The 19,711-nt window shown below is 49.0% G+C and overlaps 1 protein-coding gene across 1 annotated transcript; it reads left to right on the top strand.

Annotated features, from left to right (window-relative positions):
* The first annotated feature begins 11,507 nt into the window (after positions 1-11,507).
* LOC144934267 (beta-microseminoprotein-like) lies at positions 11,508-19,300 on the top strand. Its single transcript, XM_078859948.1, has 4 exons — positions 11,508-11,519; positions 12,998-13,112; positions 15,351-15,468; positions 17,642-19,300. Exons 1-4 carry the CDS (start codon positions 11,508-11,510, stop codon positions 17,769-17,771), a joined length of 375 nt encoding a protein of 124 aa, XP_078716074.1. The 3' UTR covers positions 17,772-19,300.
* Positions 19,301-19,711: the final 411 nt, after the last annotated feature.

Genomic DNA, 19,711 nt, shown 5'->3' with positions numbered 1-19,711 from the left:
TTCAATCGGTATTAACGTTGGTTCGGATATTTTAGTAAACACAATCGACAGGAGGTACAATAATATGGATGCATTATGTACGTTGATTATCATATAAATAACCCACAAATTTAATCTTGAGACACCGTCCGTGCCTGATGATTGGTCAACGAATTTAACCAGGTGAGAACTCAATGTGCCAGGATCGGAGTCTCGTTTGTAAAAAGTGGACCTACCTGGGTCACCGACATGGTAACATCAAAGCAAACTACAGCGATAAAACAAATAGAAACAAAAACGCTCGAGAAAATTTGAGGCTATGGCACACAATATATCAACGTCAAATCACGGTTAAATATTCCATTTCCTGCAGTGCCACTCAGCTCTGGGAAGACTATTTTTAGACTGATCATAGTACAAATACAACATTAAGTACTGAAGTACACTAATGTATAAACAAATGATGATTACATATCAAACTCTACGGATAATATTTATGTGAATCAGCGCTCTCGACATCACGTGGGACAGCAACATCAACCGCCGCTCGCCACTAAATGGCGGTGACGTCACCGCGTCGCCAGTGCCAGGCTAGGTGCACCCAGCGGCCACGTGAAGTGCCGAAGGCTCGCTGCTGGCAGGAGGTCACGGGGCAGACCCAGGTCCCATGGATTAACTGACTGAGATGACTGGCAGATGCACCACCTGTGTTCCCCACAATGTGTACACGTGGTGGTGTGTGTACACGTGGTGTGTATGTGTACGCGTGGAGTGTGTGTGTGTGTACACGTTGTGTCTGTGTCCTCGTGGTGTGTGTGTACACATGGTGTGTGTGTGTACACGTGGTGTGTGTGTGTACACGTGGTGTGTGTACACGTGGTGTGTGTGTACACGTGGCGTGTGTGTATATACACGTATTGTGTGTGTACACGTGGTGGGTGTGTGTACACGTAGTGTCTGTGTACACGTGGTATGTGAACACATGGTGTGTGTGTGTACACGTAGTGTGTGTGTGTACACGTGGTGCGTGTGTGAACACATGGTGTGTGCTCACAAGCACTCGACTGGAATATTTAAAAACGTGGTCTTGCCCAATTACTTACAAGCCTGGTTTGCCTCTCCACGTAGAAGCGAGTTTTCCGGACCGAAAAACCAAAATCTCATTCACATTCACTAATATCACTGCCATAAAAGGTAAAGCATAATAGACGACATTTTACGAAATGGCCATATTTTAGAGCAAATAGATTACCGCCCCCTCCTATCTATATATTAACTCAACTTTCATGTCATTCACGAATGTGTCAAGGTTTTCTTTTTCTTATTAGTGTTTGTGCACCGCGAACAAGGCAGTGTCATCACCAAAAATAACACGCAGAGATCTGTATGAAAAATAAATTGTCTCGTATTGAAATAACCATGAATCATCAGCCATGATCTATCCCCTGCTGGATGAAGTCTCAATCTCTCACGGTCTCACCCACCGCTTTGCACGCGAGCCGATCTCATCTCTATCCACCCCTTGATGAGTCTAATATCGAGGCGAATATTATTATGAGCAGAACTCCATTCTACGCATGTAGATATAATGAAATATGATTGTAGTCCATTGGCCTATTGGCTTTCGGGGTTTGTATTATCAAACAGTATTCGTTGCCAGCAAGCAATCTCTGGACTGCTTTCGGCCTTGAGCAAAATAAAAAAAAAAATTATAAGTCTTCGGGCAATTCTTTACAGCACAATTGCTGTCATCACGAGGGCAGGCGTTCGTTCTCCGGCTTTACCCCTTTTTAAATGAAGGCTTTGGGTAGGCGGCAGATAATTTCGGACTGACGTTAATCGTAAATGATAACAAACTCGGGATTTTAAAATAGAAAACAAAAACTAAACGACGCAGATCGCCGGAGGACTCATTTAATGACTCGTGACTTCTCAGGCGACGGCGCGATCCGCCCCTGACGCTCGCGTCTTGGAGCACTTCGCTTGCGCCTTCAAGACGACGGTGGGGGCGACGCGTTAAGCTCCGATCCGGACACGGACAATCCGTACCGCACACAGACACACAGACACACACACAGGGCAAACTCGCCTCGGGGTCGATTTGAGTTGGGGGCCAGGCAAAGGGACACTCGGAGAAGCTGACGGATGAACTAAACATGCTGGGGCGAAGGTAGACCACAGCGCATGCACACGTGCTTGGACTGTGTACGTGTGCGTCGTGGAACTTATCTTACTTGTGTTATTGGTTCTTTCGGTAAAGTCACGTAGAAGGGAAATAATAAAATAAAATTTTTATAAAAAAAAATAATAAAACAATAAAAATTCTCACGACGTTTCGACTGCAACACAAGCAATCATCATCAGGTGTGAAATCCACAGCAAGAAAATTTCAAATTTTGTTAAATATTTTTATTATTTGATTATTTGCCTTCTACGTGACTTTACCGAAAGAACCAATGATATGAATCCCTGCAGTCACGAAAGCTTTAAATCAAGATGTATCTTACTTGGTTTGTTGTCCTGCCCCCGCACCTCCGACGAGCACGGTTGGCTACGTACGGCGCGAAAGAAGTTCAGCATACGTAGTTATTCCTCGGCATTTATGTGCTACGAAGAAGGGCCATTTCCCGAAACGTCGCCTATTTTTTTATGTTTGGTCCTTTTAAGGCCACGAAGTGTTGTTGACGAATGTGTTGAGTATGTTTTTGTCGTTCTTATTAATTGTGCCCCACTGTCAACGCAGCAGCAGCACCAGATGTTGCGTTTTACTCGTTAACTGGAACCAACCTGCACGACCTTTCGCACGTGACCGTCCGTCTTCGTGGCCATCCATAGGACGTGACAATTGCAGGCGATAGGAGAGACAGAGAAACGCAATCGCTAAATTCGCAGCCAACCAGCAAACCTTTTTAGAATATATCGTATGAAGAGTTTGGCGGAGGGGTGGGTGGTGGTGTGGGAGGGGATATAGAAAGTTGATGACAACAACAATGATTGTACAGCCGAACCAACAACAACAACAAAACCTCTCTTGTGGATGATATTGGTAGCGACGTCCTACGTGTCAAATTGAAATATATGCTGAACTCCTTTCGCACCGTACGTTCCCAACCGTGCTCAATCGATGTCAGGCGGTATTAAGCCAATACACAGGGTGCTTTAAAAAATGTTACACTTTTATACGGGACTATCGTTTTTACTGGAAAAAGAACGGATAGTAACACTGTAACGTGATAACAAATGTGATGTTAGTAGCTTCCAAAAGTCAAATAGCCTCCCACTTGTTCGCCATCGTTGTCAACGCGTGCCTGGAATCTTCTCCAGGTGGTCTCCAGAGCCTGGAGGCGGCACATTTCCCGCGGTATTGTTGCAAATTCTCGGAAGTGTTCACATTTTTGTGAAGCACGCTGTATGTCACACACGCTATCTCGCAGCAAGTGGATTCGTGACCAGCGGCGACGCGGAACCCTTCGGCGATAAGAACCCGCACGCTGGTTGGGTTGTTCTCCTGTTGCTTCAGTTTCCTCCCCAAATAAGCAAGTTTCAAGTTTCATTTATTAGGTATAGCCCTGTGAGCCATTCGGCTCTTGAATCGGGTGCAACCGCAACACACAAAAAAACAAAAACATGAACAAGAAAACATCTTAAAGTGACTATGTGCAAACAGAAAATATCGTCGTTATCATCATGGAATTCAAAAAAAAAATCCAAACGTAGAATGGCCTTCGTGATAAAAAAAAACACTAAGGGGAGACTCGAGATTCAGCGAGGCTCTTTTGGCTAAATAGATAACAACGACTGTTAATGTTATGCACGTTATAATTCCGAGACGCGAGCCGTGTTAAAGCGAGCGACGTGGTCATTTGTCTCGCGCTTGAACCCCGCGCCCGCCGATTGACCCGCGCCAGGGAACTGGTCCGGTGTTTGCTCTTGAGATCACTCCGTGCGTCTGTCTCTGTGTGTGTGTGTGCAGTCTTCGGATCTCTGTGCAATCACGAAACCGTCTCGCGGCCCGGCCGATTGGACCGACAGCTCGGCCTAAAGCCCTCGAGCACACGAGCGAGTGGGCGGCTAATCCTTTTGTATAATAAACTTAATGTGTCCATTAGGCCGGCGGTCATGCCATCGGTGACAGCAGCTCGCTCGAGTGGTGGCCGGCTCAGGCTGGAGTCCAGCGACGGTTGCTGGATAACACGAATAATGTTGCGTGACGCCCTCCCCTTGCCCGTGCAACGTCAATGTCGCCATCTCCTGACTCGCCACGGCATTCGCAGGTCTCGTTCGCATGGCCCCAGGGCTCGGCAACCAAAAACAACAAGGAGGGGCATTTTTCGAATTCGGCACGAAACTCGATATTTCAAGAGCCGCGATACCACGCGAATAACGGCGTCACGACGCAGTCCTTAAAGAGCCGCACGCGGCTTCTTGCATGGCCGTTGCCGATAGCGAGGAACGACGGCTCTGATTATACTGCAGTGAGGTTGTTGAGCCAGTTAATGGGCGTGTCGGCAAGTAGATTACCTTGGTTGTGGATGGGGATTGAGTGCGACCCACCGCCACCTCCGGGCCCAGCACGCCCCCGCCCCCCATGAACGCGTGGGGTGTGAATTCGGGCACTTGGGTTTCCTCCAACGCGTGTACTTACGGCTCATCAATGGAGGTGGGCAAACATCGCCGCCGCTTAGAACCGCAGAGCTCGGGCAATTCGTGGCGCCGTTTCTGGCAGCTTTTGCTGTGGTTTCCCACGCCTCTGAAACGAAAATCTGTTCGCGTTACGAATTCTACAGCGTTTTTTTTTTCTTCAGATGAAATTTGCACGAATGACGCGATATACCAAATAAATAAATATGTGTTTCATATACCGTAATGTTCGTCGTGCAGAGTCGAGTCATGACTCATTGTGAGCAGAACCAACCAGAGACCTACGGTAGCAATTTATAATGATGATGTTGTCGATAGATACGGCCCACGAGGGCTAGGCAACAATACATATTTAGACAGAAATGAAATCTCGCACTGCAACGGTGGAACAACGTCCCAATAATTCGTCCATTTAAAGAGGACAATAAACCTCACTCGGAATAACTGCACACTCATTCTCCACTTAACTCACGCGTACGAATTGGTGGCGGAGAAAATTGGTAGCAAAATTAATAACAATTCGAGGCTCACCAACCACGGGAGCAAGCGGTGTTGGGACATTCGTCAGATTCTGGATAAGACAAATGAATTTGAATTACCATCGTGCCTGGCCTTTGTAGACTCTGAAAAAGCATTCGACTCAGAAATAATCGATGCGGTCATCCAAGCTCTTACATACGGAGGCCAACAAATTGAGAGTTGGAAATTATAAGAAAACAATTCAATTGACAAAGCCACCCCAAGGTGACATGACGCGTGGTAGAATAATGCTCGGTAATCTCCACGAGAATGACCTCATCCAGCAGTGGATTGGCAAGTGGCACACGTGTACATAGGCAAGAGCCCTCCAATACTGTGTGTGTGTGAATTGGAGGGTCCAACGCAACCACCTTACGATCCACTGGAACAATCTTCCTTCCGATATTAGGAAGCCACTGGAGCTATGCACTTTAAAACGACGATTGAAATCTCAATCTCTTAGAACTGATTTTGTGTGTGTTTAGCGTGTTGTTCTTTCCCCGCACCTCCGATTAGCGCGGATGTCTAAGTACGGTACAAAGGAAGGTCAACATAGTGCATATAATTTCTGCTGTTGAGAGACACCTCCAACAACACACGTAGCTTGTTGTATGAGTCTAAGTAGGTCAAACAAAGACCCCCCCCACACACACGGCCCGCACACTTGCAGCCTCGCGAGGCTCATAAGGAAAGTGTGTGACACCGTAGACAGCCACGTCACACGTGCGAGGGACGATCTGTCCTCGGTGTGTGTGTGTGTGACAACGGCGGTGTGTGTGTGACAACGGCGGTGTGTGTGTGTGACAACGGCGGTGTGTGTGTGTGTGGCAACGGCGGTGTGTGTGTGACAACGGCGGTGTGTGTGTGTGTGGCAACGGCGGTGTGTGTGTGGCAAGGGCGGTGTGTGTGTGTGTGTCAACGGCGGTGTGTGTGTGTGTGTCAACGGCGGTGTGTGTGTGTGACAACGGCGGTGTGTGTGTGTGACAAGGGCGGTGTGTGTTTGTGACAACGGCGGTGTGTGTGTGTGACAAGGGCGGTGTGTGTGTGTGTCAACGGCGGTGTGTGTGTGTGACAACGGCGGTGTGTGTGTGTGACAACGGCGGTGTGTGTGTGTGACAAGGGCGGTGTGTGTGTGTGTGACAACGGCGGTGTGTGTGTGTGACAACGGCGGTGTGTGTGTGTGACAAGGGCGGTGTGTGTGTGTGTGTGTGACAACGGCGGTGTGTGTGTGTGTCAACGGCGGTGTGTGTGTGTGACAACGGCGGTGTGTGTGTGTGACAAGGGCGGTGTGTGTTTGTGTAACAACGGCGGTGTGTGTGTGTGTGACAACGGCGGTGTGTGTGTGTGTCAACGGCGGTGTGTGTGTGTGACAACGGCGGTGTGTGTGTGTGACAACGGCGGTGTGTGTGTGTGACAAGGGCGGTGTGTGTGTGTGTGACAACGGCGGTGTGTGTGTGTGACAACGGCGGTGTGTGTGTGTGACAAGGGCGGTGTGTGTGTGTGTGTGACAACGGCGGTGTATGTGTGTGTGTGTGACAACGGCGGTGTGTGTGTGTGTGTCAACGGCGGTGTGTGTGTGTGACAAGGGCGGTGTGTGTGTGTGTGTGGCAACGACGAGAAGCGCCACGAGTCGGTGTCGTAGCAAGGGCTGGGCGCGAGGTTCGAGGGGGGGGGCTAGGAGCAGGGTGCTCTGCGTGAAATATGAAGACCCAAATGACGCTCTATAAAGTAGCTGCGTCGTGCCAACATACGCTTAGCTTGGGCGTGGACTTGCCCGTACAAGGAGTCGTGGAAATAATGGAGCTATTTTAATTCATCCCATGCTCTTAGACCCCACGCTCTAACCCGTAAAAGCTCCATCCAATGTTCTTAGACCCCACGCTCTAACCCGTAACAGCTCGTCCCCATGCGCTTTCCATCGGTTGTTCATTGTGGCATTGCTTCTTGTTGGCTACATGAGGCATGCGCAATCCTTCCGATGTTTCACGGACTCTATTCTGAATTATCACTGCAAAAGCGCCGACCGAATGGATTGCCACACAAATGATAGCCACAATATTTGTGTGGCTATCATTTGTGACCTGGTCGCTCCTGAAAAAAGAGCTATATAGCTCAGTGGGCCTAACCTGGTAAAATAAGATAAACTTTTTAAATATATATATTTTTTAAAATAAATCAAGCAGTGGCAGGTGGTGTATCAAAGTGTATATTTTCCCCCTGTCGTTGCTGACGAATGCATAGACTTTTCTTTAACTGAATGTCATCGACCATGTATAATCCTAGTTCTTTTTTTCCATTCATCAATTCATGAAGTTCAGACTCGGTACCCTTGCTAAGAAAACTGTCGCCCCCCCCCAACATCGCCTAACAAAGTATTCTGGCACCCACGCACGGACGCGTCGCGCACCGCGTGATGTTTCCCCTCTCGCGTGTCTGCGCGTGACGTTCGTAGCAGACCCGGCACTGAAATCGCCCGCTGCGTGCGAATCGCGCTTAGGACGTAAAGGAACTCGTCCTGTTTATTCAACGCGTTGCGCGTGTGTATTTAACGTTACCCAAAACATCACCATGATGATAATCTGCTGCACGCCTCCGTGATCTATCAGTGATCCCATCTATTTCCATGCCTTTGTGCGTGTAAGTGTGTGTACCTGTGTCGCAAGTGACCCAGACAGAGCTCATCCTAATTTATGTGAGATTGTGTGTGCGGATTGAGCGTTCCCGTGGTTGCAGTGTAGGGTTAGTGCGCTGCGTAACGAAAACCGGCGAACCGGATTCGATTCCCGCTCGCGGCCGATAACAGTGGGCGAACATTTGAACGGGTCCCGGACCTACCCGAGGTCGATTCAGACTTGAAGCGACTACTTGGTGCGGAGTGTAAACAACAACAACAACAGTAGGGAGACAAACACGGCCGCGCGTACCGCTTATGCCGTGACGGCCTTAATAGGTGCTCGCTCGCAGCAATTATTATCTCAACAGTCTGTTCAACGCTGTCCGGGAGATGTTTGCCTTTGGGGGTGTCTTTCGTGACGTGTGATTACACGCGCCTCTATTTGCTTTTTTATGCATTTTCATGTTTTTGTTCCCGTGTCCCCCCCCCCCCCGTTGATGTAAACGATACGCCTGTGGCACGCCTCAACCCTCCGGCTGTCGCATCGTGCGGCCTGGCACGTATACGCTGGCGAGCGGATGCTCACCTGTTGACTTCTCTAGAATGTTCCGTGCCCAGGTGCGGTGTTGGACGTCAGCCCACGGTCTGAGTGACTCGTCGTGACGCCGAATCTGTCGGCCGTGGGCATGTCCCCGGACAGCCGAGAAACAAGTTGTAAGTCGCGTGGAACTGATCAAACGCATTTCTTCTCAAGCGTGAACTTGCCATGGAAAGGGGCTTCAAGCAAATAGGCGGCGGCGGTGGTGGTGGCTGGCGGTGGTGGTGGCTGGCGGTGGTGGTGGCTAGCGGTGGTGGTGGCTGGCGGTGGTGGTGGCTGGCGGTGGTGGTGGCTTTGCACGTGCGTGGCCTGTAATTGAGACAGCGAGGCGTTGGTGGGTCACACAAATTGTTGTGAAACTCCCATGGTTGTTCAAGAGGTGCCATAATCTGGCCGGCCAGGTGAGGGCAGTACAGAAAGTGTCGAGTAATCGACCGTTGAGTTTAACACGTCGGTTTTCGCGACCAATATCGATAACAGGTTTTTTTGGGGTTAGATCGCGTAAATATTTTACGTGATCTGGGTTAGAATTTACCATTTGTTATGAATCTACCATTGTGTGTGTACGGGAAGAGAGGATTGCCCCTCGCGCGTGTGGGTTTTCTCTGGGTCCTCCGGTTTCCTCTCGCGGTGGCTAGGAGATGTTAACTACCTCGCCTGGTATACAGGAGGTCGTGGGTTCGATCCCGACCCTTACGCCTGCTGTATATTTGGAGTTTGCGTGTCTCTCTCTCTCCCCGTGGTCCCGTGGATTTTCCTGCGGGTTCTCCGGTTTTCCCCTTCACATTTAGAATCAACATCACGCGTTTAGAGTATTTGGATGTCATACATTTCCACATGATAAGCCACTTCGTTAAGCTATCATCTGTGGCCAGGTAGCTTCTGGAAAAGAGCTATATAGCTCAGTTGGCCTTACCTGGGAAAATATTTTTGTAATAGTTTTAGTTTCGTATTAACGCTAATGAATTGGCTAATGACATCTGAAAATAAAAACCCAACTTAGCGGCACCCTCCTGAAAATGAGTTCTTGTACTCCACTGTGGTGTTCATAGATAAACAAGTGATACTTACATATTTAGTATTATATTTTTTTGTTATAATTATAATCACCATGAATCGGTTTAACATCATGACGTCGAGACAGCCTCGAACATTCCTCCCCACTGCACCGAATGTAACGTCCCACAGCAAACACGGTGAGCCTATAGCCTCACTCCACGACGGCTGATGCAGGAGGGGGGATTAAGCTGATGGTCGCTACCATGTCATGCAGCAGAGAGGGGAGCAGAGCGGGTTAGGAGATGGGCTTGGTGATGTTGCGTCAGTCTCCCGGATCTGGTGGTGCCGTCATCAATCAACAGTCGCAGTGAAGAATGTAATTCAAAAAACATGTTTATTTTCGCATATCCAGAAACACCGCATTAAATCCTTGGATCCGTGTTTACGAAAGTTGTGTAATACTCGCCCACGGTTAACAATAATTATAATGCATTGCTTCAAGTTATCGTATCCTTCTATTTTGATTTCTCGCCTGGTTCAACAGAATAAACTGCAACTAAGAGTTATGACAGTCGAGGGGACCAGGTGTCTCTCAGATACTGAGCCGGCACCAGTGAAAGCCTGGGTTTGAATCCGGGTTTCAGCCACCCGTGATTTGATGGCGCCCCCACCCAACCGTCTCCGCCCGGTCACTGAATGCACAACAAAGACAAATATACCCCGTATAGACTTAACAGACTGTTGGGGCAAGGGCTGTTAGCGCGCTCGTATGAAGGCCGGAACGGCACACGAGGGGGTGGGGTGACCAGCACCACGCCCGGCTGCCTTTGTCTCCCCAGTGGAGATGTTTACACAGCGCACCAGGTCGGCTGAGTCGACCTAGGGGAGACCCAAGATCGGTTCGGTTCAGATAATCCGCCACTGGCCATGAGCAACACGCTCACCACTACACCACTACACCACTGACTGACTGCAAAGACAAAGACACAAAACCCCATCATGGTATATCTGGGCTTGCGCTACATTTGGCATCTTTCCCGCTCTCAGAATGAAACACATTTTGTCGACTGACGCGCAACAATCTGATCGCAGATGGTTGGGAAGTGCTCCCCCTACTGTGAGTTTTCGGCATTGATCAACATGCCGCTTTTCCAGATCAAATCGCCTTCACCAGGTGTACGCTATATATGCCGTCCCAATTGTAGACCTTGTTACCTCCGTACAAAGTAGTATCGATTTTATTGACCCACGAGGTATAATGGGGTGAGTTTTTTTTTCTGCCGGAGTGAGGTTGGAACTCCAAATGCGAGCAGAACGCGCTGAACCACAGTGCCGTCTGCTCAGATGAAACCGGAGTCGAGACCCTGTTATATTCCCACAAAGTGGTACGTATTTTAACGACCCCGGTGGAATTATGGACTGAGTCGACCACCCCGGCCAGGAGTAAAACTCGCAACATTTTCATTCAGAGTGAACCACGCGGCTTTTAAGCCGACGGTTCCATCTGGTCAGATTCAACCAAAGTCATAGGCCTCCTGTTACATTCCCACAAAGTGGTACTCTTGAAACGACCCGGGTAGGATGATGGGCTGAGTCGACGACACCGGCCAGGAGAGGAACTCGCAACTTTATCATCGCGAGCCGGATTCAGCGGACGACGTCACCAGGCTCTCGAACATCCGTGTGTGTGTGTCTGTCTGTGTGTGTATGTGTGTGCACGTGTGTGTATGTGTGTATGTGCGTGTGTGTGTGCCTCTGCGTGTTGTGCGACGGGCGTGGTGCTGGCCACCCACCCCCTCGTGCGCCGTGCCGCCCTTCATCGGCGCTGCTCGCGAACAGCACTTGCCCCCGACAGTCTGTTTGAGGCTATACGGGGGGGGGGACCTTTGTCTTTGTTGTGCGACACGTAACGGAATTTTCACGGCGCCTTTGTGATGTCAGCGGCTAGGCGATCGTCGTCGATATGCAGACGTGGCGATGCAACGTTAATCTCATGAGCGCTTTACACACGGGCATGCACACACAAACACACACAATAATAAATAAACAAATAATGCTCGTGAAACTGATCCGTGCCTTCACCTGTAGGATATAAATAGGATCCCGGATCCACACTCGGTCACTTCTTTCTGCAGATCCAACGAAACCTTTCGCAACATGGTTAGTCCTGTGAGTCCGTGTGTGTGTGTATGGGCGTGCATGCGGGTAGCGGTAATGTGGCGGTTAGAGCTTCGCTGCGCTCCGAACCCGTTGACCCGAGTTCGATTCCCACTCACGACCAACACCAGCGACGATTATTTGAACCGGGTCTGGGCCTCCCTCTAGGTCGACTCAGCCTCAAATTAGTACCTGGTGCGATGTGTAAACATCGCCACTGGGGATACAAAGGGGGTCGGGCGTGGTGCTGGCCATCCACCCCCTCGTGTGCCCTGCCGGTCTTCATAGGTACAACGCGCTAAGTGGGATCTTTGTCTTTGCATGCGGGTATAATCGATACATGTGTGTGATGGATGAAAATGTCGTATACCGAGTTAATCAATATACTTCATTGTGTACAATTTAAATCCGTACGGTGGTGAAGATATCCTTTAGAATGGTAGGTGCGTGCTTACTAAAATAATGTATACGTATATGGTTTTGTCGCCGCATGCATACATAAGTATATATATGTGTACAGCCCTTTTGTCGATCTACTGCTGGATGAGGATGGACGAAGGCGCCTCCACGGGTCGGGGGAGTGGGGTGATTATTGATTATTGGACCATACGTCACCACGCGGGTTAATGCGGATTGGTGAAGGCATGGACAATAGGCGACGTTTCGAGTTATGCGCCTTCTCAATAGCACACGCATCTCCTCCAGACGGCATCGACTTGTATCGTACACCTTTTCCTAATACTCGATCACGATTCCGTAAAAGCAACGCCTGCCAGGGGTTTTGAATTTCCCTATTTCACAGCTGGGGCTTGCGTTTGATGTGCACCTTAAATGTGTTAATACCGTAATGTGTGGACGAATGTGATCGCGATACAGATATAGAGTTTATGTATATAAGAGGCCCGGCCAAACATATACAATACAAACATCACTCTGGGGCAGTAGCAAAAAAAGAAAATTTAAAAATGAAACTCAAATTAGGCCCAAATTAAATGTCCCGTTTCGTTTCCGCTCGTGCTCGTTAACCGAGGAAAGTCTCACGGCACCTTGCGACTCTTGTCCAGGACGGTCCTGCTACGTTCTTGCAGTTAGGGGGCCGATGTTGCCGAGTCGTTCGCAGGGAACGTTTCAGCATTGGGATGTTGGGCCAATACCGCTTGCAGTCCTGTGCTTTTATTCGTGTTGCTATCGGAGGAAAGCGGGGAACTCGGAGGAAACTCAATGCGGTACAGGGGAGAGAGCAGACCGACTCCACTTGGGAAAGTGCCCGAGTCGGTAAACGAACGAGGCGGGTTTTTGTTTTGTTCTTGCAGCGAGGCGCGAGGGAAACCAGTCATTTTAATTTGCTGGTTAAACCGCCGGGATGTTCTCACAAATCAGCGGCGTGGATAATTCGCTAAGACATGAAACTTCATTCCAAAACGATTGTCCTCCCACCTCGACGCGTGTGACCGCGACCGCGTCTCTCCCACCTCCCCCCCCCCCGACAGAGGACTTTATCAACTCTCCTGCTGCTCCTGCTGGGAGCAGCCGTGGTACTCTGCGTAGACAAAGAAAATTGCCATAACTACGGACCAACCATATCCATCAAGTCACCCATATCAGGTGGGTCAGTGGGCACACACGCACGCACGCACACACATCTGTGCGTGTGGTGGGCAGCGGTGGCGTAGTGCGCCGACGAACCCAGATACTCGGGTTCGATTCCCGCTCACGGTCAACAGCAGTGACGATTATCTGAACCGGTCCCGAGCCTCCCCTTGGTCGACTCAGCCTTAAACGAGTACCTGGCACGGCGTGTACAAAACATCTTCACTCGGTGGGAACAAGGGCGGTGTGGAGGTGCCCATCGTAGGTTGCTTACTACGCTGGCACTTGCTTCAACAGAGTAGGCTAATTCTAGATTTGAAGCTTTCGTGACTGCAGGGATTCATATTCTTAGGTTTTTTCGGTAAAGTCACGTAGATAAAAAAATTAAATTAATAAAAGTAAAATAAAAATAAAATAAAAATCACGACGTTTCGGAGGCAACACAAGCTTCCGTCTTCAGGTGGAACCGTCACAGCACGATTGCTGTATCAAGTGAGAGAAATTCCAAGAAAACAGTCCTTGTGTATATACTGGTTGAGGGTGGGAGCAGCCAAGGTGGGCCCTGAATATGATTATTGTGAGGTTCGGTGCGGCTGAAGCACGCTGTTAGGATAGGCTAGACGGGAGATCTTCGCTTGATGTATCAGGATAAGTCACTGAACCACGGGCATTAACACTGCACCCACCTTCATGCTAAAGATGCCTTACTGAAGAATGCAGTCATACAGTGATTTACCTCGGGGGCACGAGTTGGTGGTTCACGTGCAGATTTGTAAAACTCCCACCAAACACATTGCGCTGGGACAGGGGAATCGGCAACCTACAACAACAACTCTGCATTTCAAGAGTCGCAACGCACACAGTGCGTGCAGAATACGAGTCGGTGGTTGTCTTCCATGAATAACGGTCACGAAGGGGTCCTTCAAGAGCCGCAGACCCCTGGGCAGGGAGATGGGCAGCAGTCGGTAGTGCTGACTGAAGCGGAAAGTGGCGTGCAGGGGAGTAGAATGAAACGAATGTTTAATGGGGATGGAGATCGAACGGAATGATTCATTTAAACTTGTTTTCTGTGATGATGTTTTTCTTGTGATGTCCGTCGTTCCCCCCCCCCCCCTCGTTATTTGTGAATTCATCTTTTCGTGTTATTATTTGCTAAGTAAGTGGGGTTTTGTTTTTGTATCGTCTGTGTAAGGGACTGGCTAATTGATGTACAGCGTTGTGGAATGCAATTGCATTAATGTCGCTCTATAAAATTACATTAGTATTATTATTATCGCACGGAATAAGTAGCGATACGAGGAGCTTGATTCCCGGTTAACATCAGTGGCGAGTGATTGTCTGCACTGGTCCTGGCTCACCCCCCCCCGCCACTCCTCCCTCACCAACCCGCACGGACCAGGGTGGTGAAGTATGGTCACGAGGGTAGCTTCATGATAAAGGGATATTTGATACGACGACGATGACACGTAAAGTGAAGATGATATGAGAACTTCGAGCAATAACCTCGTAAATAAAGTAATATAGTTATTAATTATTGAACATTCCAGCCCCCTTGTCAATCCATTGCTGGATTACTGTATCACCGCCCTTGAACCAATCCTGCGATCCTTTCCTTGGCAAACCTACAATGGCCAGCGTGGTGAAGTATGGTCAAACATTTCGCCATCTATGACCGACACGGCGTGAAATTGGGCCCTTCATTCAGCAGCGAATTGGCAAAGGGCTGTCAATCGCTATTACTATTACTGAGCTCAAATAACAATTCTCAAGCATATGTAAGTATATTCTTGGTTCTTTCGGTAAAGTCACGTAGAAGGGAAATAATAAAATAATATTAATATAAAACAATAATAAAATAATATTAATATAAACCAATATATTAATATTATGTTATTATCTTCTTGGTTCTTTCGGTAAAGTCACATAGGCTGCTTGCGTTGTGGCCGAAACGTCGTGAGAATTATTGTATTATGTTTTATATTTATTATTTTATTACTTCCCTTCTACGTGACTTTACCGAAAGAACCAAGAAGATGAATCCCTGCAGTCACGAAAGCTTTAAATCGATTATTTTATTATTTCCATTCTACGTGACTTTACCGAAAGAACCAAGAAGATGAATCCCTGCAGTCACGAAAGCTTTAAATCAAGCATATGCAAGTATATTTTTGGGAGGAGGAGGAGCGTGTGGTGGGTTAATCCGCTGTTGGCTGCTCGTCACTGACGTTGGCCCCACGTGCGCGCTTTCCCCAGGGCTGTCTACCGTTGGCTGCTTTCACGAGGGCCGATTCCGCAAATTGGGGCTCAAATGGTCGAGCTCCCAGTGCGAAAATTGCGACTGCACGTCCGACGGCATCCAATGCTGCTTGTCGTACGAGGCTCCACTCACTCACGCACCACACTCACTCACGCACGCACCGCACTCACTCACTCACGCACCACACTCACTCACTCACTCACGCACCGCACTCACTCACGCACGCACCGCACTCACTCGCCACACGCGGACATCAGACGCTGTCCTGTCTGGGGTGTGTGTACTCACGGGGCCATCTCGAGTAGAAGGGCTCTCAACAGCGCCCTCGTGTGGAAACTTATCCACCGGCAGTGACCCCAGAAAGCCATTGCAGTCCTGCGCATTCACCTTTAGCATCGTTTTTTTTTACATTCAACATTCTGGTAGGGCCGATCGATGATCCAGCACATATTGATTCACTCCACTCATTCGTTCATTGATCGCAAGAAGTCATCACCCCCTTATCACCGTTGTATCACTATTGCCACGGTTTGCGGATTGCTCCGCCCGTGTTAAGTGCCCAGTCTCCCAGGTTGACTGTTTCGTCTCATCCACGCCGCGTTTAACCAACACACTGCAAGTCACAACAACAACACTCACCCACCCAACAACAACAACAGCCGCCATTCGCCATTGAGTGGCGGTGACGTCACCACGGCGCTTGTGCCAGGCCAGGTGCACCCACCCAACTCAGTAACTCACCCACTCACCCACCCACTCAATCACTCACCCACCCACTCAGTCACTTACCCACCCACTCAGTCACTCACCCACCACTCACCCACTCAGTCACTCACCCACCCACCCACCCATTCACTCACCCACCCACTCACCGATCCACTCAGTCACTCACTCACCCGGGCACACACTGGCTCACCCATTCTTCCACTCACTCATTCATCGACTTACTCACCCACTCATCACTCCCCCCCCACCGACTATCAGGCGTGGTTGGCAGGTGAAAATTGGGAGTTGAGCGACCCTGACACATATTCCATGAGATGTCAACCCCTTGATTGCAGCCGCTGCAATGGGCGCGCTGTGTGAACGAGTTCTGGGCTCCCACCGCGCGTTTAGAACATGTGGCTGCTTGCGATGCATTTACACGACGATGAGCCACTTCCTTGAGCTCCATTTATGACATCCAGGTCGCTTCTGTTAAAAAAAAACAGCTATGCAGCTCATTGGACCTTACACCGGGTAAATTTTGTTTTAAATAAAACAAAAGTTTATAATCGAGTTTAGTGCTCCCTGCACGCATCTCCCGCCCCCGACTGAGATGGGCGACCAGCCTTGCTTCTGCGGAGGCTGCGCTGCGGGCAGCAGAGGGCAGTGCAGCAAAAATAACCACAACGTATTATAGCGGCGTATTATGCTGCAGCGTCGATTCTTCCTGCCTTCATCAACATCGCACCGAGCAGCGCGGTGAAGTATGGTCGTTGCCAAAGTAGCGATGGCGTTACAACGAAGCTATACGGGGTGACAGGTGGCGACGCAGCGCTTAGCCGCATTGCACCGTGAACCCGGCCACCTCGGCTCGACTCCCGTCCACCGCCGACATCAGTGGCGAGTGATTATTATCTGAACCGGCCCTGATGTACCCCCCCTTCACAAACCTGCACTGACCATCGGGGTGAAGTATGGTCAAACGACCACCCATGGCCGACACGGCACGGACATACCTTCACCCAGCCGTGGATGAGCGAAGGGGTGCATGTTTGGAATTAATTTTGAACGATAACGCAATAGAGCAATTTTTGTATATTCTTAATTGTTTGGTCTTGAGACCAAACTACCAATTAGAACTCCTTGCAGAAATGGTTAAGCCAGCGCTTAATTTCGCACTCGATATTTTCCAGAACGCTGCTAGGATAGCTTGTTGTAGGGATCGTCAATGTAGGGCACTACCACGAAAGAACGAGCAATATATATGCCTACCCATAATCATCCTACATTAGCGTGCCCTATATTCCGATAATCGTACGAGCAGGTTTAGACCAAATGAGGGCCATATGGAAGAGGCGTGCAAAAACTATTTCCCGGAACTGTCCGGACTCTTCCGGCTGATATTACACATCTAATGCAACATTTTTCGCGTGATATAGAGGCCCACGGAAGTGGGTATCACAGAGTTAAGTCTGAGATTTGAGACGCCTTAAAAGTGACCGCTGGTTCACACAGTGGATGTCAACGTAACGTGCTTCCTTACCCCCCCCCCCCCCCCCCATTATCCCCTACGTGCGAACAGCATAAGCAAGCCGGTGATGTTCCCGGAAGACTGCAGGCTGGATTTGGACCTGGACCAGTGCAAATACAACCTGGTGAAGAAGAACAACCCGAGCGAGAAGTGCTACGTCCAGCACATGTCTCTCTCGTAGTCAGCTCCAGAGTTGGTGGCACCACGGGTTCGCTCACGACCCCAGCCACAACGTGGCACAGTGACGCATGCTCAGCTAATCATTGACCCCCCCCCCCCCCGCCGCCGCTTGCACTCCCCCCCCACCCAGTCCACTCGGCAGAGATTGGCAAAATACATCGACATCACACATCACAAATTACCGACGTAGAGCCACGTTGATATACAAGACCGATCAACGGTGTTGCGTGTCATTTACACACGAATGCTCAATTGTGTCAAGTGGGTGTAATGTAAGAATGTATATTCTATTGATATAACTGCCCATCTGCTGGCGTGCGTAGGTGGTGGGTGCAATCAACCCCCACACTTCCCTTTACCGCACGATGCTTCGCATAGCTTCGGACAGGTTCCGTTGTAGCGGTGGTTTACGCTGCCGAGTTCAGCTGCTGCTGCTGTTGTGCTTGAGAGTATGCGCTCTGATGTGGATTCAGGTTAAAATTGTGTTGTAAAGTTCAGCCCTGCAATTGCTGGCTGGCAAAATGGGGCCTTCCCCCCACTTGAGGGAGCTCTAGTATTATTTGGAAATGTCCTCATTGTACTCCGATCATTTAACAACGTTGACTCCAGCGTGCGACGGCGAAGGTTGTTTCTTGTTGTTGTTTGGCCCCGGTCTGCATGCCGCCCTTTTGACGCCTCTGATAAGCGAGGAGGGATGGGTTGAGCCTGGCTCGGTACGTAGTTCGTGGCGGATTTGCCACGTGTTGCGGGCGTGCCGTGCTGTGAACTTGTGACCAGCACGTGGAAGTGGAATGTCACCCATCTCCTAGGCGTGCTGGGATGTTCTCCCGGGTCCTCCGATTTCCCTCCCACGTGAAGCCAAACGCTCAATAAATGAATTGCCCAAACATCCCGGTGTAGCAATGCAATAATAAAAGACTGAGAGACTGTGAGTGGAATTTTTGTGGGTAAACCATTTGAATGTTGATGAATATATTGTCTCATTTGATGTGGAGAATTGTCAATCGAAGCAATGTTGAAATCTGTGACCCGATGTCGAATTTCTGGATATGTTGTCTAGTTTAGAGAAAACGATTGTTTTAGATCAGTCAATTGCAATGCTAAGTTGTGAGATTCCATGATTTACTTAAACGTTAGCAATTCAACCATATAAATAAACATCGCCCAACGAGATGGGTGTAATAATAGGGCCCATTGGTTAAGGCATTTGCCAGTTTTGTCCCAAGGTTCATAGGACCACCACTATATCATGGCACACAGCAAGGGCTCTGTGTTTCCAATCATCATGAATTGTGGGTATCAATATAAAACACTCAAACAACGTTACTTAATTATATTTTAAAAAGTGTAAAAAAAATCATGTTCTATCACCATGCTCAAACGACCGGAACGGAAAAAAAAGTTTATTGTTTTGTGTTTGTATATTGATTTTGTTCAAAACCAAACTTTTTTTTTTTTACAAAAACGGAGAAAATTATCCGGCCACAAAAATAATTTTCTTGACGGAAAGTTCAGCCGGAAAATTCCAACATCGAGAGGAAGGGAGGGAGGGAGGGAAGGAGTGGGTGGCCGCGCATGCGCACAAGCGGCCACTTTAGAATGTGCCACTCCGCGCGCGGGGCGCGTCCCAAGTGGCGGACGTTGGCGAGACGTCTGACCGGGCAGAATGGTGTCAGAGCCATACGTAACAAACGTTGTACGGAGCACTCGTGGTATCTTTGAAAATACTTGCGACTGCAGGGTATGCGTTGCGCTTGTTTTAATTTTCTCCTGATGATTCGTCACGAGGTTATGATTTCTAATCAAAATCATCCTTCAATTAAAGTCAATTTAAGCTTCTATTGTCTTGGGGGTTTTTGTTGGTGTTGCATCTTTGGTGTTTTTTGTTGTTCAAACTATTGTTTTTGTTCCGCCCACTATATGAAATGTAAATTTTACGAA

The sequence above is a fragment of the Lampetra fluviatilis genome, chromosome 9, assembly GCF_964198595.1.
Source record: "Lampetra fluviatilis chromosome 9, kcLamFluv1.1, whole genome shotgun sequence".
Classification (NCBI taxonomy): Eukaryota; Metazoa; Chordata; class Hyperoartia; order Petromyzontiformes; family Petromyzontidae; genus Lampetra; species Lampetra fluviatilis.
Note: the sequence above shows the minus strand (reverse complement) of the source record. Positions and strands in the feature narration are given on the sequence as shown.

Coding starts and splice junctions, on each gene's coding strand:
- LOC144934267 (XM_078859948.1), top strand. Junction 13,113..15,350: donor CATCAAGTCACCCATATCAG/GTGGGTCAGTGG, acceptor CGCTTTCCCCAG/GGCTGTCTACCGTTGGCTGC. Junction 15,469..17,641: donor GGCATCCAATGCTGCTTGTC/GTACGAGGCTCC, acceptor ACGTGCGAACAG/CATAAGCAAGCCGGTGATGT.